This window comes from Lepus europaeus, chromosome 1 (genome assembly GCF_033115175.1).
Source record: "Lepus europaeus isolate LE1 chromosome 1, mLepTim1.pri, whole genome shotgun sequence".
In the NCBI taxonomy this organism is placed as follows: domain Eukaryota; kingdom Metazoa; phylum Chordata; class Mammalia; order Lagomorpha; family Leporidae; genus Lepus; species Lepus europaeus.
The window spans coordinates 100,240,616-100,266,256 of NC_084827.1; the positions used below are offsets into that span (position 1 = coordinate 100,240,616).

The 25,641-nt window shown below is 37.2% G+C and overlaps 1 protein-coding gene across 3 annotated transcripts in view; it reads right to left on the reverse strand.

The window, feature by feature from the left end:
- Positions 1-14,137: 14,137 nt before the first annotated feature.
- The window catches only part of CCDC148 (coiled-coil domain containing 148), a 288,961-nt gene continuing 277,457 nt past the window's right edge, over positions 14,138-25,641 (reverse strand). For all 3 annotated transcript variants that reach the window (XM_062187023.1, XM_062187013.1, XM_062187032.1), the window contains 2 exons: positions 22,777-22,914; positions 14,138-14,407 (listed from right to left, as the gene is read on the reverse strand). In XM_062187023.1, coding sequence (XP_062043007.1) covers positions 14,261-14,407; positions 22,777-22,914 — 285 coding nt within the window. In that variant the 3' untranslated portion in view covers positions 14,138-14,260. The remainder of the gene's footprint in view (positions 14,408-22,776; positions 22,915-25,641) is intronic.

Consider the following 25,641-nt stretch of genomic DNA (forward strand, 5'->3'; position numbering starts at 1 on the left):
CTCTGCTGGATTTCCTTTGGCAAGTTATTCATTTTTACTTATACATAATGTTTTATTTCATTTTAGGACTAAAAATGAGTATTTTAAATACTCTTCTCAAACTAAGTTGATTTATGATATTTCATCATTAACAGGACCTTTTGGGGGCAGCACTTTGCTTTAAATATACAGTGAAGGCAGACGTTTCAGATTAATACAATATTTATAAAATGTGTAAAGAGATGTAAGCAAATTGTTTTTGAAATTGTTTATAAATATTAGGAGTTTTAAGCATATGTGGTGCTAAGTAATACTGACATGTCTGGGGAAATGTGCAAACTGGAGAGAAAATAAGGCAATTACTCTTTCCCACACTTAATTCCCCAGATGTGAAATAATAAATTCTCTGAGGCCTACAGTCACATTAGAAACATGGATTTAAATAAAATCTGAATCAGATTAAACAGTGAAAAAAAATAGATTCCAATCCCATTGAAACAATAAAGAGAAAGAACACAGGCACTTGTTGGTAGAAAAGGAGGAATTCCTGTAAGAGTGGAAAATCATTTTTCTGGACATTTAAAAAAGTATGGTAAGGACAGAATGATTTTGTGCCAGGTTTCTTCATCTAAATTGAGGGGCACACTTGATTCTGTAAGGGGTTATGTAGCTTGTGAATTCCATGGTTGTGGTCCAGCCTGCCTAGTTGTTTTGGGTTCCTGAGCTATTCGCCCCAGGATCTCTCTGGTACTCAGCAATAATCTATCCAGTGTTCATCTGCAAAGACACCAACCAGACTCAAGCATTTTTACACTCAGATTGATCAGATTTCTGAAACAGTGGAATTCAAATATTTTTTTCTTTTTAGAAAAAAAAATTTCATGACTTTCAGGATTTGATTATGGTTTTGATTCTCTTCATGACTTTCCAGGCAAAATTTTGGTCTCAGAAAGGTTGTTTTCCTTAAAAATACTTTACCTTGAACGTGGCTTCATATTTTACTTCTGTGTCCTGGACTTAAAATCTACCACAGCTAGAGAGAAGATGGAGCTATCTTAGTGGGGACAAAATAAAACCAAGGAAATGCAACTTTTATTAAATACACAACACATGCACATGTCAGAAATAGGAGACTCCATCCTTTCTATGACATTTACAAACACTAGGACTAAACAAACACTATGACCTTGGATATGGAAAAATGGGCTAAGCCCTTTGCAGGGGAGAAAGTAAATCAGCCCCCAACACAGGGGGAAGTCAAAGCTGTGAAAATAGTATTCAGCAATTAAGGTTGTGTCCAAAAGAAATGGAATTGTTCTTTTCTTCCTATTTTTCAAAGAGGGTGGAAATCTTAGTTAAGAAGATAGTTCACAGAGATAGAAGAATTATCTCACAATATGATGAGACTGTGGTTAATGCATTAGAGGAACTGAAGAAAGTCATGTCATTGCATCCATAATAGTCAAAGTATGTCATTGCATCCATAATAGCAAGCGGTGAAACTTACTCAAGCTACTTTAGGTAGAATAGCAACTTTTCAAGGGTGTTGGGTAGCTACTAGAATTTCTGGGATGTCCAGAGATTCAGTGTTTAAGATTATCTAACTTGGAATGCAGTCAACCTTCACAAGATGGTTCTGTTGAAAATCTGCCATTGCTCTACTGGGCCTAAACACTTTTGCTTGCATTGTCCACCCTGAGTATTCTCAGCTATGGAAATATTTTTTCCCAAACCTTAAAGCCACTCCAGACAGAAAATGGATTTTTACTTTCTCAGATAGCTCTCCTATGAATTGCAATCTCAAATCAGTGTATCAGAGCTGGTGCTGTGGTATAGCAGGTAGAGCTGCTGCCTGCAGTGCTAGCATCCCATGTGGGTGCTGGTTCAAGTCCTGGCTGCTCTACTTCCAATACAGCTCTCTGCTATGGCCTGGGAAAGCAGTAGAAGATGGCCCAAGTGCTTGGGCCCTTGCACCTGCTTGGGAGACCCTGAAGAAGCTCCTGGCTTCAGAGAGTTACAGCTCTGGCCATTGCAGCCATCTGGGGAGTGAGCCAGCAGATGGAAGACCTCTCTCTCTCTCTCTCTCTCTCTCTCTCCTTCTCCCTCTCTCTCTGCCCCTATGTAACTCTGTCTTTCAAATAAAACTTTTTCAAAAATCAGTGTATCTGATTAGAGATGTATATCACCAGAAATTGGGAAGATTGAGTCTCTAAGTGACAACTCTGGGAGACAGACACATTATGTGGGACATTCCTCAAATGTGAAAATGATATGACTGGGCAGCCACAAGCCTGTCAAATATTTTCTATCAGCAAGATAATTCCAGAGCAGAAGCCGGCAAATCAATGAGTCTTGATAGGTTAAATATGGTCAGTGGTAGAAAAGAAGACATCATGAATGACTCCTAGAGTTCAGGCTTGCATGATATGGTAGATGGTGGTATCATAACTGAGATGGAGTGAGCCTGAGAGAGGAGATGGTTAAGTGTAAGAAAGTTAGTTACAATCAAGTGCTCACCTTCAGAGGATTCTGGGGACACCATGGCAGATGTGGCATGGCTTTTGATTTCCCTCAAATAAACCTATAAGAAACAGAGCACATTGAACACCAAAGGAAAAAAAAATTGATGGGAATTTCTCTCAAAACTATATGTATTCCCATGTATGACACAATATGAGTAAGTGTGGGGTAACCATTGATACCAAAAAGACCAACAACGCATCAACATCTTTGCAGGAGGAACCAGAGGAAAGCAAAGGACATCAGATGGATTTGAGTACTCAAAATATTCAAAAAGTACTGCCTGGAAAAAACTCCATCTGAAACTGAGAGGAGATCTGCCTTCTCTAAATGGTGGGCAAGGATGAGTTTGTAATAAAGTTTTAAGGGACCAGAGAAGTACAGACTCCACAAACTCCAAAATTAATGAGTCAAGACTTACTTCCAGGAAAAAGTCCTCAAATGAGGAGAAGCTGCAGCAAGGAGAATCCAAATTGGGCAGCACATCAATAACAGAGTTGAAGGAAAGAGAAGATTCAGAAAAAAGTAGGGCAGAGGCATATATCCAGAAAATAAGTTGTTAATTTTTTGAACATTGCAGAAAATAACAAAAGAGAAAGATGCAGTGCCATGAAGTGTGTAGAAACATCTTGAATCATAACTATTTCTTTGTAGAAACAGACTTCATGTATTTCATAGATATACTTAAGAAAAAAAGATACTTCTCACCCTTCCTCCTCTTCCCTCTCTTAGTTTTCTTTTAATTTTTGCAATGACATATTTTGTTTTTTAAATTTTTATTAATTTTAAGAGAACAGATTTCATGTATTTCATAGGTTTAGTTCTAAGAAGATAGCCATATTTTCCTCACTTCTCTTTTCCCTCTCTCATTCCCCCTCCTTCCTTTCTTTCTTTTTTCTTTCTTTCTTTCTTTATTTTGACAGGCAGAGTTAGACAGTGAGAGACAGAGAGAGAGACAGAAACAGAGAGAAAGGTCTTCCCTCCGCTGGTTCACCCCCTAAATGGCCGCCACGGCTGGCATGCTGCGGTCGGCGCACTACACCAATCCAAAGCCAGGAGCCAGGCGCTCCCCCCACCCCCTGGCCCCCAATCCCTTCCCCCGGATTCCCATGCAGGTGCAGGGCTCAAGCACTTGGGCCATCCTCCACTGCCCTCCCGGGCCACAGCAGAGAGCCGGACTGGAAGAGGAGCAACCAGAACAGAATCCGGCGCCCCAACCGGAACCAGAACCCCGGGATGCTGGCACCACAGGTGGAGGATTAGCCTAGTGAGCCATGGTGCCGGCTTTTTTCTTTAATTTTTGCAAAGACATAATTTTAATCTACTCTATAAGCACAGGCTTAATTAACTAAAAACCATAATATTCACCTAGTAAAAAGTAGGGAGACCACAGTTCCACAGGTGTTTAAAACAAAGGCTAAAAATGACAATAGTATCAAAAGAGTTCTATTTAATTCCTATATATTTTTTTTTGTATTTCATATTAACTGCAACATATCAGAGAAAACATATGATATTTGTCTTTTTGAGACTGGCTTATTTCACTAGGTACGATAGTTTCCAGATCCATCTATTTTAATGCAAAAGACAGGATTTCCTTTTTTTTTTTTTTAAAAAAAGATTTATTTATTTATTTGAAAAGCAGAATTACAGAGAGGCAGAAGAAGAGAAGGAGAGAGAGAGGTCTTCCATCCACTGGTTTACTCCCCAAATGGTCACAACAGCAGGAGCTGTGCCAGTCCAAAGCTAGGAGCCAGAAGCTTCTTCCTGATTTCCCACGTTGCAAGAGCCCAAGGACTTGGGCCATCTTCTACTGCTTTCCCAGGTCTTTAGCAGGGAGCTGGATCGGAACTGCAACAGTCAGTACTCGAACCAGTGCCCATTTGGGATGCTGACACTGCAGATTGTGGCTTTACCCACCATACCACAGCACCAGCTGCAAGACAGGATTTCATTTTTTATGGCTGAATAATGTTTCATTGTGTATGTATACAACATTTTTATCCAGTCATCAGTTGATAGACATCTGAGTAGATTCTGTATCTTAGCTTTGTGAATAAACATGGAGGTACAGATAATTCTTTCACAAGCTGATTTCATTTCCTTTGGGTGAATTCCTCAGAGTAGGATGACTGGGTCAAATGGTAGATCTATTTTCAGATTTCTAAGGAATCTTCATACTGTCTTAAAAAATGTTTGTACTAATCTAAATTCCCACCAGCTGTGTATTAAGGTACTTTTTCTCCACATCCTTGTCATCATTTGTTATTTTTTGATAATAGCCATTTTAACTGGAGTGACGTGAACTTCATTGTGATTTTTATTTCTGTTTCTCTAATGGTTAGTGATGTTGAGCATCTTTTCATGTGTCTGTTGGCCATTTGTATTTCATCGTTTGAAAAATGCCTATCGATATCCTTAGCCCATTTGAGCTCCATATATATTCTGGATATTAATCCATTGTCAGAGGTATGGTTTGCAAATATTTTCCCCATTCTTTCAGTTCTTTCTTCCCTTTATTAAAGATTTCCTTTGCTTGCAGAGCTCCTTAGCTTGATGTAATCACATTTGTCTATTTTTGCTTTAATTGTGTATGTTTCTGGGGTAATCAGAAAACTTCATAGTAAGTGAAGTAAGGAAGTAAGGAGTCCATAACAGGACAAATATTGTATGATTCAATGTTTACAAAGTATCTGTAATGGGGAAATTTGTAGATACAAAAACTAAAATAACAGTTATTGAAGTGAAAGGAGGAAGCAGCTTAACCTGCTGCACCATGACATCAGCACCTGGTGCATAGTTTTGTTTGATGCGTTCAGGGTTTCAAGTTGGAAAGATGAAAAAGTTCTGGAGGGAAATGGTGGTGATGATTGCACAAAAATGTGAAACATTTAAACTGTTTTAATAATTGATTTGAGAGAGAGAGAGAGAGAGAGAGAGAGAGAGAGAGAATGAGAATGAATCCTTCTATCAGCTGGGCCAGGGCCAAAACAGGAGCCAGAAAACTCAACTCCAATCTCTCAAGTCAGTAGTAAGAACTCAATTACTCAAGTCATCACCTGCTGTCTCCCTTCCAGAATCTGCCTTGTCATGAAGCTAGAATTGGGAGCTGGAGCCAGACAGCAAACCAGTAACTCCAATGCATGATGCAAGCATCCTAACTGGCATTTCAACCCTTAGGCTAAATGTCTATTCTATAAATATACTTAATGTCACTTAATTGTACACTTAGAAATCATTAAAATGGTAAATTTTATGTTGTATACACTTACAAAAAACGTCATAAAAGACAAAAAAAAGTTTCTAGAAATGAATCAGATTATAAGAAATTAATGAGGCATGATAACTAAATGCAATGTCTGGTTTTAGACTGTATCCCAATATGGAAGAAAATGCCACAAAGGTCATGACTGGATCAATTAATATGCTTGGAAAGCGAAGAATAGTTCTGAAGAAAGTATATCATCATTAACTTCTCCATAGCTAACAATTCCATGGTTATGTAAGCCAGTTGTCTTAGTCTTAGTAAATAGATACGTTGACAAGGCATAAGCATGAGCAATTTTCTGTCAAATGGTTCAGAAAAAGTATGTGTGTGTGAGTGTGTGTGTGTGTGTGTATGTGTAGGGAGAGTACAAAAATGATACAGCAAGTTGAATATAATATTAACCAATAGGTTAATCTGTGTTACAAGTATAGTAGTCTTATTCCTCCAACTTTTCTATAGATATGAAATTATTTACATGCAAAAAGTTTTAAAATCTTGAATAAAGAAAAATGGGAGCAAGAAGATTCAAGAGAATGTAACAAATAGACCATATGCAAAGAAGATCCAACAGAGCATAATGGCATAACCAATATCCCTGGGGGAAAATGAAGAGAACATAACAAAACTCAGACCTAATTTATAAGAAAGTTCTGGAATAAAATTGAATTTTATTATAGAAGGGAATACTAGTTACTAAGTATACTGATCCAGAATGACCAATATCAAGAAAGAGTCCAGTGAAACCACTGTATTGCAAAGAAGATAGAAGAAAACTCCTTGGAGCAATCAAACAGCAAGATTAAATACTTAACAGTGGGAAGAAAACTGTATTGTAACCAGCTTTTTGAATTCTATACCAAGGAAAGAAAATTTAAGTAAGGTAGTGTTTTGTATTCAGGAAAAATTGACTTTCAATTATTAAGACCTCCAACAACCTATTAACATTCAAGAACTCAGGAAATATTGTTTCCATTAGCAATTTCAGAATACAGGATTCACACAACCTAAGTGACAGACACACATTGATGTAAAAGTTAGTAGTACCAGTAAATATATATTTACTTATAAAATAAGATTATGGCAAAAAGGGAAAGTGTGTAATATTTACATAATTTTTGACAATACAGACACAATTATAAAAAGGAAAAAGAGGTATATATTGCTGTTTTATTTGTCATATTTTATTTTAGGGTTCTGTTTTTTGAAAAGTGTGGGATAACGCATGAAGAGTCTTCAAAAAGTTAATGAAAAAATGCATTTTATGAAAAACTGTGCCTGGATCTCAAAATGTTTTGCAACAAAATAAATTTATATCTTTTAATCCCAAGTCCATGAATTTGTTGAAATCCTCTCATAGAATATCTTTCTCTCTGTGTATTTTCTAGCAATACTCATTGAAGAGACCTAGAATAGAAGACGAACCCAGTAGCAATTTATTTCCTTAACATACAAATTTTGGTCTCAAAATTTTATTTGGCATTAAAAATTATCAAAACTTCTTAGAGAATAATTTGATTCTAGGTCAGAACAGGAACTGTCCAAAAGAAACCTGGCACACCTGAACACCTCAGATAATAAATGTGACAGATTTTCAAAGATGGCTGTAGAAACATCTATTTAACATAACTCTTCTGCACTCACCATCAACTCTTCTGCATTGCCACACACTGTCAATAAATGAAATTTCTCAACCCTTTAGAATCTGGGAGAGTTCTATGATTATTTTGATGAACATGGAGGAAAAGGCACAGTTTGAGCAGATCCTTACTACCTTGCACCTTGCACATTTTTCTTAGAATGCTTGCTCTCAGAGAGTTTCATTTACTATTCTGTGAGAATCCCAATCCATCTGGAGAAGTCATACGTAGTCAGTCCAGTTGACAACCTCAGATAAGATCCTAGCCCACTACCAGCCTCAGTAGTTAGCCATGTACATGAGTCTCCTTAGTCATAGAGCCAAATTAAGCTTTTAGGTAACTACAGTAAGCACATAAAATATCTTGTGGTATGCAGAGCATGCATCCCAAAGATGTCATTCCCTAATCCGCAGAATCTGTGAATATGTTATCTTAAAAGCCAAAAAGATATTAAGGTTGCTCTTCATGTGACCTTAAAATAGGTAGACCATCTTGAATTGTTGATGAGGACTCAGTGTATTCACAAAAATCTATCAGTGGTAGAGATGGCAGAAGAGGAGTATAGGAGATGGGATCTGAGAAGCAGCACCATTGCTACTTTTGAAGACAAACCAAGGTGGCCACAAGCCACAGACTATGGGCAGCTTCTAGAAGCTGGGGTGGGCAAAGAAATGGGATTCTCTCCTGAAGTCTCCAGAAAGGAATATAACCCTGAAAACACCTTGGTTTTATTCCAATGAGACCCAATTCTCATGTCTGACCTCTAAAACTGTAAAAATATATGCATTTTTAAGTTGTTAAGTTTGTGATAATCTGCTATGGTAATGATAGGTAATTAACATAGACCTCAAGCAGGAACTATTCAATAGAGATCAATAAACTCAGCAATCATGAGAGGGAATAAAAGCTATCATGTTGAACACTCAAGTTTTGTTATACAACACTAGGTATTAAGTAGAATAGCAAGGAAGTTATCCATTCTATTAGGTTTTCCTAATAAAACTCATGAGCCACGTTGATAAGACTTCCATTGAGCAAAGGGGATAATTAAAGAACAATACTTCAATAGGTTGAAAGAACAAATACATTTAAACCCATGACTTCATAAAGACCCAACAAAACTGATAATTTTTGAAGGATTTCAGAAAGGCAATTAATTGTTTTTGAAAACTGTTAAGGAGAAAAATACCTCAAACATTTAGCCTATTTCTCTTATACTACCAACTAACAGAAGAAGGAAATTTTTCTTTAGTTTCCAATTAATACTCACAAATGAAGAAGGAGTGACTGAATTAGAGTATCTCTATCATGTGATCCATAATTAATTAATGGATGGAGTCACTGCGAATTAATGACAAACTAGATAATAAGCTTCTAGATTTAGCTAATAATGTAGAGCAAAACACAGAACAGAATGTACTACACAATACCAAGAGGGTAAAATTAGCTTCAGCATAGGAGATACTATATGTAAATTTATTTGCTCAATCAACATATAAATTGCAAGATAGGAAAAAAAGAATGAAGGGGGAAATCTATGGATTAAAAGACCCCAACAAAACATAATTTAGAAAGTAAAGTTAATGGATAGTCATCTCTCAGAATTGGTCCTGGAGGAATTGACTCAAGGACCCCCACAGATATCAGAATCTGCAGATATTCAAGTTATTTATATTAAATGACCTAGTGTTTACATATACCATGCACATTTGTTGTATTTTTACATAATCTCTAGATTACTTTTAATACTTAATGCAATGAAAATGCTAAGTAAATGCTTATCATACTGTATTGTTTAGGAATAATGACAAGAAAAAGAAATCTGTACGTGTTAAAAACAGACAATTTCTTCCCAAATATTTTCAGTCTGTAGTTCCTTAAATCCATGTGTGGGAACTCAGACTTGGGAGGCTGACTAAACAGGGTTTAGGGTTATTCCTTTGGGAGATTCAACAATAAAGATAGAGATTTCTATCTGGAATATTAGGGTCTAGTATATTTTCAATTAGATTAGAGGCTAATCCAGGAGCATTCCAACATCTAGAGATAAACTGACATGTAGGAACCAAAAAAGAAACTTGAGGAAGTACTAAAGAAGCAGGAGGTAGCACAGCTAGTGTTTTAAAAGCCAAAAGAAGAGTGCCTTCTAAGACGGCATAGTTGTCAGCAGAATCAAATGCTGCCATAAAGTCAGTAGGATGAAAAGTGATCATCGTTTGCCAATAGTTCATTAGAGACCTTGCCACGAGCTGTGACAGCATGAGTGACAGTAACTGGAAGATGAGAGGAGCAGACATCAAATATCTACAGGCAACTCTTAAAAAGTTTCTTGAGAAGAGGGGCAGAGAATAGTTTAGTAGCTAAAGGAGAATCTGGGGTTAAGGGAGATTTATTTTTAAAGTGGGATTTACTCCAGCATGTTTGTGAGCTGAGGGAGAGCTTGAAGATATAGGATAGGAGAGAAAGAGAACAAGCAAAAAATAAACTCTTGTGGAGTTTAGAGGGTGTAAAACATGAAACACTCATGGAAACATCTCTGGTCGGGGGAGGACTGCTCGCTCGGCTCCCTCGGCTAAAGGAACCAAAGGAGAAATGCAGAGGTGGATGTATTTGCAGATTCAGTGCTGGGGAGAAGAGAAAGGGAATTCCCACCAGATGGATAACATTCTTCCCTTTCAATGTGAGACAAGCCCATCATCTTCATTTATAACCCATGATATTGAGAAGAATGTTTTTTTTTTTATGATTACTCACTAAGAAGTACATTTTAGTTATAATCCACTGTACACAAACTTGGTAACTGACATAGAACCTCATGGTACATGGCTTTGTCCTGGTAAGCATGTACTCTTTTCCAGCCTACCAGGCAACTAGACTTGGAAGATTCAAAGTGAAGCAGAGCACAGGTATTGGAAAGGAAGAAAATAGAGGGAATCCTATCATATGCCAGAGCAAACATGAATTCCAAGTAGGGACCTGCCTTCCTACCTCAGATATTCCTGTAAATTAGGGATATTATATCCAAAACTGATCCAAAGATTATTTTTAAAAATACTTATTTTTTTGAGAGACAGAGTTCCTATCTGCTGTTTTATTCTTGTAATGTCCATAATAATCTCAGTGGACCAGGCCAGTCAGAAGCTGGGAATTCAATACGGAATTCAAAATTCAAAATTTTACCATGGGGGTAGCAGGAACCCAATCCCTTAAGTTCTATGCAATATGAGATGTGAGTGTCTTAACTACTAGGACAAATGCCCACCCCTAAAATGATTTTGATACACTTTTATACTAAGAATTATTCCTTTAATATTTGGCTTTCTTAATGTTCTTTTTCCATTGTATTAGGAATTTATAGCATTGACTAAGTTCAAAAACACTCATGAACACTTTAAGGAATAATTAGGAACATTGTATATCACTACCCTTGTTAAGCAATAAGACATTTTAACTTAGATATCCTGAACCAATCCATTTTCCTATATGTTAATCATTACCTTGATTTTGCTTTTAATAATTTTCTTGGGTTTTTCTATTGTTTTACTACCTGTGTATATATCGTAAGCAACAGAGGTTGAGTTAGTATGTTTTTGCACTCTAAATATAATGCATTCCATACATACAAGATATATATGCTTTTGCATCTGATCCCTTTCAACTACAAGTATGCACATGTTGATATAGCTATATAGTTTTTATTTCCATGGCTATATGCAATTTCAAGTGTGAATACACTATAATTTTTATATCCACTCTGCTAATGATGAACACTTGGCTGGTTTTCATTTGGAAATCTCAGTTTACATCTCCTCATACACACACACAGAACTACCCAAGGGCATACATCAGAAAACAAATTGCTAGATCAAAAGGTGTGAATACTTTCAAGCTGACCAGTGGAGTCCAAACTCATCCAGTGTGCACCAGTGCCTGCTTCCCATTACTCTGCATTGTCATTTCTTGACATTGGTAGATTTCTTGGTATTGCTGACAGTCTAGTGGCTGTACATTGGTATCTCAATGGAGATGTTTATTAGCCATTTGGATTTCAAATTTGTTTATTTTGTTTTGTGTCATTTAAAAATTGGTGGGCAGGGCCAGCACTGCGGGTTAACGCCCTGGCTAGAAGTGCCGGTATCCCATATGGGTGCCGGTTCGAGTCCCACTGCTCCTCTTCCAAGACAGCTCTCTGCGATGGCCTGGGAAAGCAGTAGAAGATGGCCCAAGTCCTTGGGCCCCTGCACCCACGTGGGAGACCTGGAAGGAGCTCCTGGCTCCCGACTTCAGTGCAGCTCTGGCCATTGAGGCCATCTGGGGAGTAACCAGCAGATGGAAGACCTCTCTCTCTTTTTCTACCTCTCTCTGTAACTCTTTAAAATAAATAAAATAAATCTTAAAAAAAATTGGTGGTCAGGACTCACTACGTTAATTTTACAACTCAGTTTGAAAACAACTGGTCTAGGCACTACTTTTATTATTTTACCTTTCTGAACCTATCTCCTCATCCATAAGAGAGATGATGATCTTATAAGCTAGTTACAGTGATCAAATATTATATGCAGTGCACATGAACAGTGTTTAGCACACAGTTTATGTTCAATAAATAGTGACTTTTAATAATACTGTCTCTTAAAGGAAAGAAAATTAATAATGTCTAAGTCTGGGGACAGCTAACAGCTGGACTGTTGCCCAAATCTCAACTAATATTTTCATCAAAACCTTAACATGTCAACTCACTGTTGTTTTCAAAATTGCAGCTCTACTTCCTGTGGTGTTATCATCAGCTATCAGGCAATATTCTGCTAGAATTGGATTGTGATCCCCCAGACATCGGCATGGATGTTGAAGTCGGCAGGCAGCTGTGGACTGTGAGCAGCATCAGGGTCTTGCCGGTTAGGGAGGATGCACTCTCACTGAGCAGGGCTTCCAAGAGTTTATGGTCTGAGGTTTCATATCAAGCAAACTGAGGGCCCTGTAAGGAATGTTGTGACCCTGGGACATCCTCAAAAGAAACTCTAGTGCTCATCACTCCCTCCCTCTCATAGGAGCATTCCTCCTCCTCTTTTTTTTTTTTTTTTTTAAGATTTACTTATTTTATTTGGAAGTCAGAGTTACACAGAGAGAGAAGGAGAGGCAGAGAGAGAGAGAGAGAGAGAGAGAGAGAGAGAGAGGTCTTCCATTCACTGATTCACTCCCCAGTTGGCCACAATGGCCAGAGCTGTGCCAATCCGAAGCCAGGAGCCAGGAGCTTCTTCCAGGTCTCCCATGTGGATGCAGGGGCCCAAGGACTTGGGCCATCTTCTACTGCTTTTCCAGGCCATAGCATAGAGCTGTATATTGGAAGTGGAGCAGCTGGGACTCGAACTGGTGTCCATATGGGATGCTGGCACTGCATATGGAGGCTTTACCCACTACACCACAGCGCAGGCCACTCCTTCTCCTCTTTTTATGAGATGTTACAATGATACAAAAAAGCTAAACTGGGAGCACATTAGCATAGATTTTTGGAAGGCATACAGGATTTTGCCCAAAGAATCTTTCATAAAGTTTATTCTGATGGACTGGACTTGTATTACTTATTTTCATGATGTTGGGAGCAATCCTGAAGAAAGATTTCACCAGTTGTCCTGGGGTTTGTCTTTTTTGTGTTATTTCAATAATTGCATATAGATTGCAACCCCTGAGCTGGAGGTGGGTGGCAAATAGCAGGGAGCTGCAATTGAGAAAAAAAGTGGGTAGTCTTTTTAATAATAACAATAGCATCTTTTAACGACATTGATTTGCTTGAGTGAATAGTCACTTTTTAGAAATAGTCAAAATTTATTCTTGAGTTTCACTTGAAATGCTCCTTTTCTATAAAATCACCTATATATTTAACAATTTGGATCATTTGACAGCCTTCCAAATATTATAAATCTAAAAGCATTCCTTCTAAACAACCACACAAATATATTCTTTCCAAACCAAAACAGGTATTTCTCATCCTTCAAATGCTATTTCTAATTCCTAATTTATTCTTAAGGGCTAATTTGCAAAATGAAATTGTTTGGATGATTGGTTTGCAGTAAACATGATGTACCAAATTGGTTTCTAAATTTAGAGGAAGGTTGAGTCTCCTCTTATAATAATCAAGAAATAATAGAAGTCTTAATGATAATGGTGCTTTCATAATTAAAAAGTCAAATTCTGAAATAACAAGCAGAAATGAACATTAACAGGTAGGAGCTACATAACATATAATTCTCACAAATGTTTATTTTGATCTCGTTTCATGGGATAACACAACTTTAAAACACAATTTATTAAATGATAGTACTTGGAACCCATGTGCCATAATTAAGGTTCATAATCTTGGAGAATTTGGGGCTATTAAATACAACAAAGTTATTGACATTTTAAGATTTGATTATTGTTTATAGCCCTTGTCTATACTATTGAGACGCAGTGTTTTTTCTACTTACCACTTGTTTAATTCTTTATTTAGTGGAGGGTTAAGCTTGTGATTATAAAGTCAATTGAAAGTATGTTATCGTAAAAGTTAAAGGAAAAATAATAAAGGAAGTTATACGGAGGGTGGGAATGAGGGAGGGAGGCAGAGAGGGTACGGTGGGAAGTATCAATATGCTCTTAAATCTGTATATGTGAAATACATGAAATTTATTACCTTTATATAAATTAAAAAGATAAGGAAATAGTGCATACAATTATAAAAATCATGGGAAGAAAGGTCAAATTATTTTAATAGATGCAAGCATTTCTATTTCAGACATATTTAAAAATTTGGAGAGTAGCAATTATAGTTATCCATATCAGTGTTCCTGAAGAAAAATATTGTTTACATATTTGAGGATGACCTCTAGGTTTTAAACACGGTAGACTCCATGTCCCTTCTTGGAGGTTTTTGAGGACTGATTTTTGGTAATATCTCTTTGGCATAATGTGTTTTATGAAGCCCAGCTTCTCGAAGTGCTAACTCCACGCGAAGTCTAGGGTCAGAAATTATCTGTAAAAATAAAATGCAAAGTAAATAAATAACATTTTATTGAAGTAAAGTAAAAAAATTTCACTTAGTTTCATAGTTTTCTAAGTTGCATAATCTATTTTTGCTGGACAAATAACTAAATGACAGTACATGTTCTGGTTATTTTGAAGAAAAATGTCTAAATCTTTTGTGACACTATCAATTTCTAGTATGTTAGTGGTTTCCAAGATAGGTTGTAAGGATTTACAAAAGCACTTCAAAAAGTTGGTGAGAGGTGGAATTAATAGGTAAGTTTATTTTTCATGCATAGTGTTTTCATTCCATACTTTTTCCATGAACCTGTGAAGACCTTTCATATTGTGAACTAGATTAGACAAAATACTAAAATTATTAACGGATGAGATGGAAGAAACTGGAATTATAAGATTCAATCATTGATTAAAAGAAAGCTAAGCCATAACTTTGTATATCTGTCTTTAAATAGACACTTTAATTTTTCCATTATTTGACAATATGTAAATTAAGTTTAAAAACATGACCACTACTTGAAAAACAAAATCAATAGAATTTTTCTCCCAAGGCCAGATTTCTATTTCAAACAGAACTAGAAAATGACCCCATCAATCTGAATCTAAGTGGGAGTAGACACATGAGTAGTTCAATTTCTGTTTTCATTTATAGCTGATGGGACCTTCTTCTTCTTTCCTTCCTATGAATATGAAGGGTCAACAGACACTGCTTTCAATAGTAAGAAAGTGGCCACGTATGGATTTTACCTAATGAGGCATTTTGTGTGGACTTGAAGTCCCTCTAGAAGTTGGCATTATAAGCTGTCGAAAGCAGCCCTCTGCTCCCATTCCAGGAATTCCTAAATGAATGAGGGTAATAAGAATGTACATGGATAACGATAGTTCTTGGCTACACATAAGAGATGCTGTACGTATAGTAAATCACAAAGGCACATGAACATGAGGATGGTTTCAGGGAAGGGGGAGCTAACTTTAAAGACCAATTTACTCTATTTAAAATAGGGAAGAGAGATCTGCCTATAAAGGAAGGCACATTCAAACTCATAGGTGAAATACTTCAACCTGGAATAGGGTAGTTTTAGGAGAGCACTGTGTACTACTGGGGAACACTGGAAAAGGACACCTCCCAGTCTGCGGTTTGAATGTTAAAGGCTTGAAGGCCATGTGGATACATCTCAGAAGCCAGTGGGGTATATCTGGCATTTTTAAAGATTTGTAACTAATTCTTTTCATTAGAAAGACAGACAAGGAGAGACAGAGCTAGACAGAGAGGGATCTCTCATCTGCTGACTGACTGCCCAAACATCTAGAGCTGGGCCATGCAAAAGCTAGGAGGCCAGAATTCTATCCAGGTCTCCCATTTGGATAGCAGACTGCAAGTACCTGCTGCCTACTAGAAGCTCATTAACAGGAAGCTGGAAAGGAAAGCATATCTGGGACTCCAACCCAGATACTCCAAAATATGCCGCATACCACCCAAGCAGCAGCTTACCCGCTGAGACGAAAACCTGCCCCCATTTCTGCGTGTAGCACGAAAGTTACATGAACATTGTGGTTACACAGATGTATCTGCTCCTAATTTCATAACAAATTATTGTGGCAGAGAGAACAGATGGAGGCAGGGAGAGTGGTTAGAAGTCTATTCTAATTGTCTGGATGTGAAATAATAAATGCCTAAACTTGGCTGGCAGTAAGGAAGTGATTACTATGAAGGAACCCTATGAAGAGAAGAATCAATAGAATTTAGCAAAAAGTGAGACACAGGGCTGCATAAAGGATGAGCATGAAGACAAGAATAATAGGGATTTGTGTTTGAGAAGCAACAGACTTGAGACTTAGACCTAAGTTTCTCCTGTTCTGCCTCGATGTATTCTCCCTGGCCACTCCAAGCATTCCCAAGGAGTCATGTTCAACCTGTATGTTATTGACTCTCAAGTTTTCTCTAGGATTCAGCTCTCTATTCGGCTTCAGGATTGTAAGGTTTTTTTTAAAAGCTTGTTCTCTTTTTGAATAGACTGCAAGTGAAATGGAGACCAACCCCCCCCCCCCCCCCCAGATCTCGACCTCCCCAATTCTTCTCCAGAGGCTGCCTCTCCAGAGGCAGCTGGTTGGTTTCTTGCAAATGTATACCACAAAATTGCCCAATGATGATAACATACTGAATGACTACTGGGTGCCACACACTATTCTGGGCAATTGATATTGATCATCTCTAATCTCCACGAGGACTTTACAAATAATGCTTTTGCAGATGAAGTAAAAAATGCATCCAGATGTTAATAGCTTCCACAAGGGCATCCAGCCTTTAGGTAGTGGATGTGGACTTGAATCCAAAATACAGACGTTTCTCAATGTTGTTTGTGCACTTGTGCTCTCACTTGCTTTATATCCCTGCTGCCTGGAAGCCAGACCAGTGAATGGTCCACCTTCCCACCTCTACTGCTATGAGGGCTGTGCCATCTTGCAAAGACCCCAAACCATACCCTCTCTTACCAGTTTTTCATTCAATACATATAGCTAAAACATAATTACCTGCCACGAAGTTTCACATCTGCTCACAAAATAAGTGCCCAATACATTAGTAGCAAAAACTACCATGTTTTCAGGTTGATGGTAACCCATGTTTCTAGTCTTCCCTCCCAGAACTGGTCATATACCTTACACTAAAGGCATACCAGGAAGGGGCCCATTTCATCCTCATCTTCTTGGTGAAATCTTTATTTCCTTTCCCCAGAATTCTGAGACTTTTCTCTTTTTAAAACTTTATTTAAGGAATACAAACTTCATGCATTTCATATATACAAATTTGGGAACATGGTGATTCTTCCTACCCTTCCTCCTCATCTCTATCCATTTCCATTCTTATTTTTCACAAAGATCTATTTGCAGTTAGATTTATGCTCATGGATTAACCCTTCACTAAGTACAGAGTTCACTAAATAGTATGAAGAAAAAAAAAAACCATTGTTCCTCAACAGTCAAGATCAAGACAACAGCTGTTCAAAATCATTGCATCACAAAGTGTCACTCTAGCTACTATTTATTACCTTTTAGATACTCTATTAGTTACCACATATCAAAGAGAACATATGGTATTTGTCTTTTTGTGATTGGCTTATTTCACCAAGTAAAGTGCTTTCCAGTTGCATCCATTTGCTGCAAATGACAGGATTTCATTTTTTAACCACTGTGTAGTATTCCATAGTGTATTTCTTTATCCAGTCTTCAGCTGATGGACAATTGGGTTGATTCTATATCTTAGCTATTGCAAATTGAGCAATGAACATGGGGGTACTGATAATTCTTTCATATGCTGATTTCATTTCTTTTAGGTAAATTCCCAGGAGTGGGATGGCTGGATAATATGGTATATACAGATTTCTGAGGTATCTCCATATTGTCTTTCCCAGTGGCTGCATTAATTTACATTCCCATCAACAGTGGATTAGGGTACCCTTTCTTCACATCCTTGACTGCATTTGTTGCTGATTTCTGTGTGAAAACCATTCTAACGGGGGTGAGGTGAAGCCTCATTGTGGTTTTGACTTGCATTTCTCTGACAGCTAGTAATCCTGAGCATTTTTTCATATGTCTGTTGGCCATTTGAATTTCCTCTCTCAGAATATGTCTGTTTAGGTCATTTGCCCATTTCTTAACTGGATTGTTTGTTTTGTTATTGTTGAGTTTCTTGAGCTCTTTACAGATTCTGGAAATTAACTATCAATTGCATAGTTTTAAAAATATTTTCCTCTCATTCTGTCAGTTACCTCTTCACTTTGCTGAGTGTTTTATTTGCAGTGCAGAAGTTTTTAAGTTTGATATAATCCTATTTGTTAATTTTGCTTTTGATTGCCTGTGCTTCTGGGATCTATTCCAAGAAGCCTTTGCTTATTCCAATGTCTTATAGAGTTTCTCCAATGTTCTCTAGTAATTTGATGGTATCTGGTTGTAGATTTCGGTCTCTGATCCATTTTGAATGGATTTTTGTGTAAAGTGTAAGGTAGGGTTCTTGTTTCATATTTCTGCATGTGGAGATCCAGTTTCCCCAGCACCACTGGTTGAAGAGAGTTTGCTCCAAGGATTGATTTTTGCTCCTTTGTCAAAGATAAATTGATTGTAGATGTGTGGATTGATTTCTGGAGCTTCTTTCTGTCCCATTGCTATACACTTCTGTTTTTGTACTACCAGCAGGCTGGTTTTATTAGAACTTTCCTGTAGTATGTCTTAAGATCTGGTGTTGTAATGCCTCAAGTTTTGATTTTGTTGCTTAAGATTGCTTCAGCTATCTGGAGTCTCTTGTGTTTCTATATGAACTTTAGTATCATTTTTCTATATCTGAGAAGAATGCTGTTGGTATTTTGATTGGGATCACATTAAATCTATAAATTATTTTTGGTAGCATGGACATTTTGATGATATTGATTATCCCAATTCATGAACATGGAAGATTTTTCGACTTTATGTCTTCCTCTAGTTCTTTTTTTAATGTTTTGTAATTCTTATTGTAGAGATCTTTGTTGTCCTTGATTAAGTTTATTCCAGGTATTTAATTTTTTCTAGCTATTGTGAAAGGGTTGTCTTGGAAGTTCTTTCTCAACTATGGTATTTTCTGTATATACAAAGACTATTGATACTGATTTTTGTGTGTTGATTTTATATTCTGCTACTTTACTAAACTCTTCTGTGAGTTCCAACAGTCTCTTGGTAGAGTCTTTCAGATTCCCTATATATAGAATCATGTCATCTGCAAATAGGGATAATTTGAGTTCCTCCTTTCCAATTGGTATCCCTTTGATTTCTATTTCTTGCCTAATGGCTTTGGCTAAAACTTACAGGATTATATTGAGTAACAATGGTGAGCATCTTTTTCTGGTTCCAGATCTTAGTAGGAATGCCTCCAATTTTTTCCCATTCAGTAAGTTGTTGTTTTTGGGTTTATCATAAATTGCCTTGATTATGTTAAGAAATGACCCTTCTATACCAGCTTTGCTAAAGGTTTTCATCATGAAGAAATGTTGAATTTTATCCATGCTTTTTCTGTATACACTGAGGTAATCATATGGTTTTTATTCTTCAGTTTGTTAATATGATGATTAACAGTTATTGATTTTCAGATGTTGAACCATCCCTGCATACCAGGAATAAATCCTACTTGGTATAGGTGAATGATCTTGCTGATGTATTGTTGGATTCAATTGGCTAGTATTTTGTTGAGGATTTTTCATCTATGTTCATCAGGGAAATAGGTCTATAGTTCTTTGTTTTACCTTTTCTGTTTTAGGAATTAAGGTAATGCTGCCTTCACAGAAGGAGTTTGGGAGGATACCCTCCCTTTCAATTGTTTTTAGTAGCTTGAGAAGAATTGACATTACTTCTTCTTTAATTGTCTGGTAGAATTCAGCAGTGAAGCCATTGGGACTTGGGCTTTTCTTTGTTGGGAAGGTCTTTATTACTGATTCAATCTCTGTCTGTGTTATTGGTCTATTTAGGTGTTCTATGTCTTCATGAATCAACTTTGGTAGGTTATGTGTGTCCAGGAATCTATCCATTTCTTCTAGGTTTCCCGATTTGTTGGCATACAGCTCTTTGCAGTAATTCCTGATGATTCTTTTTATCTCTGTTGTATCTGTTGTTACATTTTCTTTTTCATCTCTGATTGTATTTATTTGGGTCTTCTTCCTTTTTTTTTTTTTTGTCAGTTGGGCCAATAGCATGTCCATTTTGTTTATTTTTTCAAAAAACCAGATCTTCATTTCATGATATTTTGTATTTTTGTTTCAATTTTGTTTATTTCTTCTCTAATCTTAATTATTTCTTTCCTGCTATTTATTTGTATTTTTGGTTTGTTGTTTTTCTAGGTCCTTTAGATGCATTGACAGCTCATTTATTTGGTGATTTTCTAGTTTCTTGATGTAGGTACCAGCTGCTATAAACTTCACTCTAAACACTGTTTTTTCTGTATTCCATAAGTTTTTATATGATATATTGTCATCTTCATTCATTTCCAGGAATTTTTTTTTCTCTTTTGATTTCTTCTATGACACACTGTTCATTTAGGAGCATGTTGTTCAGACTCCATGTGTTTGCATATGTTCTCAAGGTTCTTGAGTTGTTGATTTTCAGCTTCCATTGTGCTCAGAAAATATGTATGGATTATTTTGATTTTTTTAATAAATTTGCTGAGACTTGCTTTATGGTCTAGTATATGGTCTATCCAAGAGAAGTTCCATGCACTGATGAGAAGAATGTGTGCTCTGCAACTCAGTCCCTCAAAACTCTAGCTTCCCTCTTTAATTCAGTATCTGGAGGACCCATGAATTATTTTTTAAGGATTTCTTTTATTTATTTGAAAGAGTTACAGAGAGAGGTAGAGCCAGAAAGAGAGAGAGGTCGGTCTTCCATCTGCTTGTTCACTCCCCAGATGACCGCAACAACCAGAGCGAGCTGATCTAAAGCCAGGAGCCAGGAGCTTCTTCCGGGTCTCCCACATGGGCACAGGGGCCCAAGGACTTGGGCCATCTTCTACTGCTTTCCCAGGCCATAGCAGAGAGCTCGATCAGAAGAGGAGCAGCCGGGACTTGAACCAGCACCCACATGGGATGTCAGCACTGCAGGATTTAACATGCTGCACCACAGCGCTGGCCCCCACATGCATTCTTGTAACAAATCTTTCACTGTGGACACCCTCTTTAACCCAGTTTTTTTTTTTTTTTATATTTTTGACAGGCAGAGTGGACAGTGAGAGAGAGAGAAACAGAGAGAAAGGTCTTCCTTTGCCGTTGGTTCACCCTCCAATGGCCGCCGCGGTAGCGCGCTGCGGCCGGCGCACCGCGCTGTTCCGATGGCAGGAGCCAGGTGCTTATCCTGGTCTCCCATGGGGTGCAGGGCCCAAACACTTGGGCCATCCTCCACTGCACTCCCTGGCCACAGCAGAGAGCTGGCCTGGAAGAGGGGCAACCGGGACAGGATCGGTGCCCCGACCGGGACTAGAACCCGGTGTGCCGGTGCCGCAAGGCGGAGGATTAGCCTGTTGAGCCACGGCGCCGGCCCAACCCAGTTTTTTGTTCCTGTGAATCATCTGGAATGAATTATGTTAGTGAAGACAAACATTCTTGGCTTATGTAGAGCTCAAAAATTTTCTCTCTTATTTTCCTAGTCAATTTTGTTGTAGCGCCTTCTTGCTGCTTCAATCCTTAGATCTGCATGATAGAGTTGGTCCTGCCTGAGTAGCCTTATTTCTGCACATGCCTCTTCCCCTCTCAATAAGAGTCCTATCTCACCTCTTCCAGATCTCCTTTGTTTAGGAGGTAGGCCATGTGTCTCACAGAAAGCTAGAATATGGTATGTTCCAGTACAGAGTGTGTCCTGTAAATATTTGTTTAGTTCATAAGTGAATGAATTATTCATCTTTTTAGCAAAGTATGCAGCACATAGTAGAGGTACAATGGAACTATTGGACAATGGATGAATGGATGAAGCTTCCGGATTTTTAAATTAAATAAGTATTTAGCTTCTCTCCTTAAACTTGTAAGATTAACAACTTTCTCTCTTCCTTCCAGAATATACACTTACTCATCTGTCTTCCTTCCCAGCCTCTAGTCCTTCAACCCATCCATCTAAGAAATCTTTTTAAAGTCCCTTCTCAATTATAGGCATAGACTAAAATGAATCCTAAATTTCTAGAAAGGGCTAGGTAACTCCTTAGCATTTTTCCACCCAAGATTATTTTATCATTAGCTCCAATGTATCATCTGTTGATTTAAAATGACATTTGCTTTGTCTCATCAATATCAATTGTTTATTTATAAGGATTGATACTATGTATTTAACTATATTCTTAATACAACAGAAATATTTAAACAATTACATCTAGAATTTTCAAATAAGATCTTGTAAAGTAACTTTTAACTTTTAAAAATTTTCAGGGAGAGTTATTTATTTATTTATTTATTTGACAGGTAGAGTTACAGGCAGTGAGACAGAGAGAAAGGTCTTCCTTCCGTTGGTTCACTCCCCAAATGGCCGCCACGGCTAGCACTGCGCCGATCTGAAGCCAGGAGCCAGGTGCTTCTTCCCAGTCTGCCATGTGGGTGCAGGGGCCCAAGCACCTGGGCCATCCCAGAGAGAGATTCTTAGCATTTTCAGGTAAACTGTTTTCTTCTAAGGTCACCTACTAGCTACTTTATATTAGTAACAGTTATGTAGTAACTATGTGCTGTAATTTAGAAATAAAATTATGCTGTGAGTAGTATTGAAATGAATGTATTGAAAGCACTTTGTAACCCACAGCACAAACTTCTGTACAGTTTTTCTTTGCATCATTATGGCTTTTCACTCAGTCATGTTAATTCTCATAATTACCTGCTTTTCATTGTATGTGTTCAAAGTGAAGAGTGGCTTTTGAAGAATAAATTCTTCAATTTCAGTATCCATTCTAGTTTTGGATGCCATTGTATCTGACATCATTCTAATGGGATCAAATTGAGCGACAACAGCAACCTGAAAGAAATGAAAACAAGGCTATTTGAAACCAGGTGCAAGCTAAACACTTCTGGACAACACTAATGTTTAATGCTCATTAAAGCTAAGAAATTGTATTAAAGATAAAGCCTCAAAGGAAAGAGCAGAAAGAATATCAAACTCAGGCCAGTTAGAGAGATCTACAAAAGAGTTCAAATAAAACACATGTAAAAGAATGTTAAAAGTCCACTACGTAGTTAATTGCTAATGATTGAATATTTCCTAATTTAAGATAAAGATATATCTTTCTGATAAAACTTGTAATAAATCTTGTAAAATTTATTTTAGAGGTAGAGAGAGAGAGTGAGAGCAATCCATCTGCTGATTCACTCCCCAAATGCCCACAATGGCCACAACTGGGCTGTACCAAATCTGGGAACTCAATCCAAGTCTCCCACATGGGTGGCAGGCACTCCATTATTTGAGCCATCACCACTGCCTCTCAGGGTCTATGTTAGCAAACGGCTGAAGCCAGGCATTAAACCCAGATAGTCTGATATGGGACCCTGACATGTTAATCACTGTCTTGACCACTAAGCTAAATGCCCACCCTCACAGGAAATATTACATAGAAAACCTACTTATGCCCCTATCTTGAAAGTGACCAAAAGTTAAAAATCATTGTTCTTTTTCAGTTCTAGCAGTCTATGGCTATGGTAATATCCCCATGAGGCTTTCTACAGTTTAATCTGATTAAGCTGAGTCCAGAACCCATTTTCCTGGGTAAGTTTGAGTGTGTTGGCATTATTTTATTGAGCAAGAAGAATGAATTTCCATTGTACAGACAGCTACATTTCTAGATTGTTATAACTATCATTTTTCCTTCTATTGAAAAACTGTTGTCATGGAAATCCAAATGACCTTATCCTACCTGCTATTTAAACATCTATTCTAATGAAAGAAGTCACTAATTTTGTAAGTTATATGCTCCATGAGTAACAACTGTCTGTTAGATCCAAAGTTAAGAATTATCATGAAGTACATGGCATTTTTAATGCCATTTAGGTGAAATAACTGGAGACTGAATATATTTTAACTGCTATAAGTTTCCTATATAAATATCTAATGCTATAATTCTAATACTGACTATAGGTAGCAGGCACAGACATTTCTTCTTTAGATGAAAGGATTTCAAATCATATGCATTCTTTAGTTATCAAAGTTATAGTTTGAACAACAATGCATTTAGTAATTCTGGCATTAAGTTTGTTCCTAGAAGACCATGGTATTCAATTATTTTCTGATGATTGAATAGTTTAAATTTTGTAGGATCTAGAGTGACTAGGACTTACATTACTATGGTTTAAATTTAGTTCTATAATCTAATCAAAGAATGAGATGTTATAATAGATGTGTTATTTAACTTTATATATCTCAATTGGTCTTGCTTGACTTGAATGTTGTATAACATTTACTAACTCTGGGACTTTTGTTGTTGATTGTTATTATTGAAATTATTTTCATTATTCATTTACTACTATACAAACTTAAAAACTAGGCATATACTTCTTAAGATTAGACGTCATATACAGCTATGAAACCAAATATATTTATAAATTAAATACAAATAAAATTTTTAAACTAACAAGATTCAAAGTAACACATTCATTTTTATGTGACAGATGATGTTGCTTGGCTACAACCAAATCGATGCTTGGAATATGAAGATAGTAATGAATATTGAGGCTCATTGTATCAGATGGATCATAGCAGAAAATTATTGCCATTTCAGGCGTAAAGAGGATTTAAGAAACTTGTACTAAAGTGTAGTCTAGCTTAAAACAAACTAGAGATTTGAGGGACAGCAATAGTGAAGAGCCACTATTACCCATGAGACTGTGGAACTTTAGGAGAGCACCTGATTACTGTGCCTCTGTGTTCTCTTCTATAAAATAGGGATTTTTTCATGTTTATTATTTATTTTCATTAACTTGAAAAGCAGAGAGATAGACTTCTTTCATCCACTGGTTCATTCTCCAGATTTCTGCAAAACCTTGGTTGGGTCAGGCCAAGACAGGAGCACAGAACACCACCCAGTTCTCCCACCCAGGCATCAGGCCTCACGGACTTGAGCAGGATCTGCTGACTCCCAAGGTGTGCATTAGCAGAAGCTGGATTAGAAGTGGAGCAGCTGGGACTAAAACAGTCCCTCCAGTATGGGAGAATGTTGGTATTGCAAACACCACAAGTCCACCCCTAAAATAGGGGTTATAATACTCACACCGAAGGATTATTAACATTAAAACAATATCTAAGAGTATTTTTTTAATTTGAAAGGAATGCAGGAGAGAAAGAAGGAGAAAGAGAGAGAGGCTACAGGGTGTTTAAAAGTGGGCATAGAAAATTAATTATTTTGAAAAAAAAAATTATGTAGGATCTCTGTCTTTAATGTGCTGTACATTGCTATTTAATGCTATAATTAGTAATCCAATGGTAGTTTTTTCACTCGATGTTGCTATATGGGCAAAAGGTTGAAACCTTTACCTAATATATACTAAATTGATCTTCTGTATACAAAGAGAATTGAAAATGAATCTTTACATGAATGGAAGGGGAAAGGGAGCAGGAGGGGGGAGGGTTGCGGGCGGGAGGGAAGTTATGGGAGGGGGGAAGCCATTGTAACCCACAAGCTATACTTTGGAAATTTATATTCATTAAATAAAAGTTTAATAAAAAAAAAAGTGGGCTTCACATTTAGTAATTGAT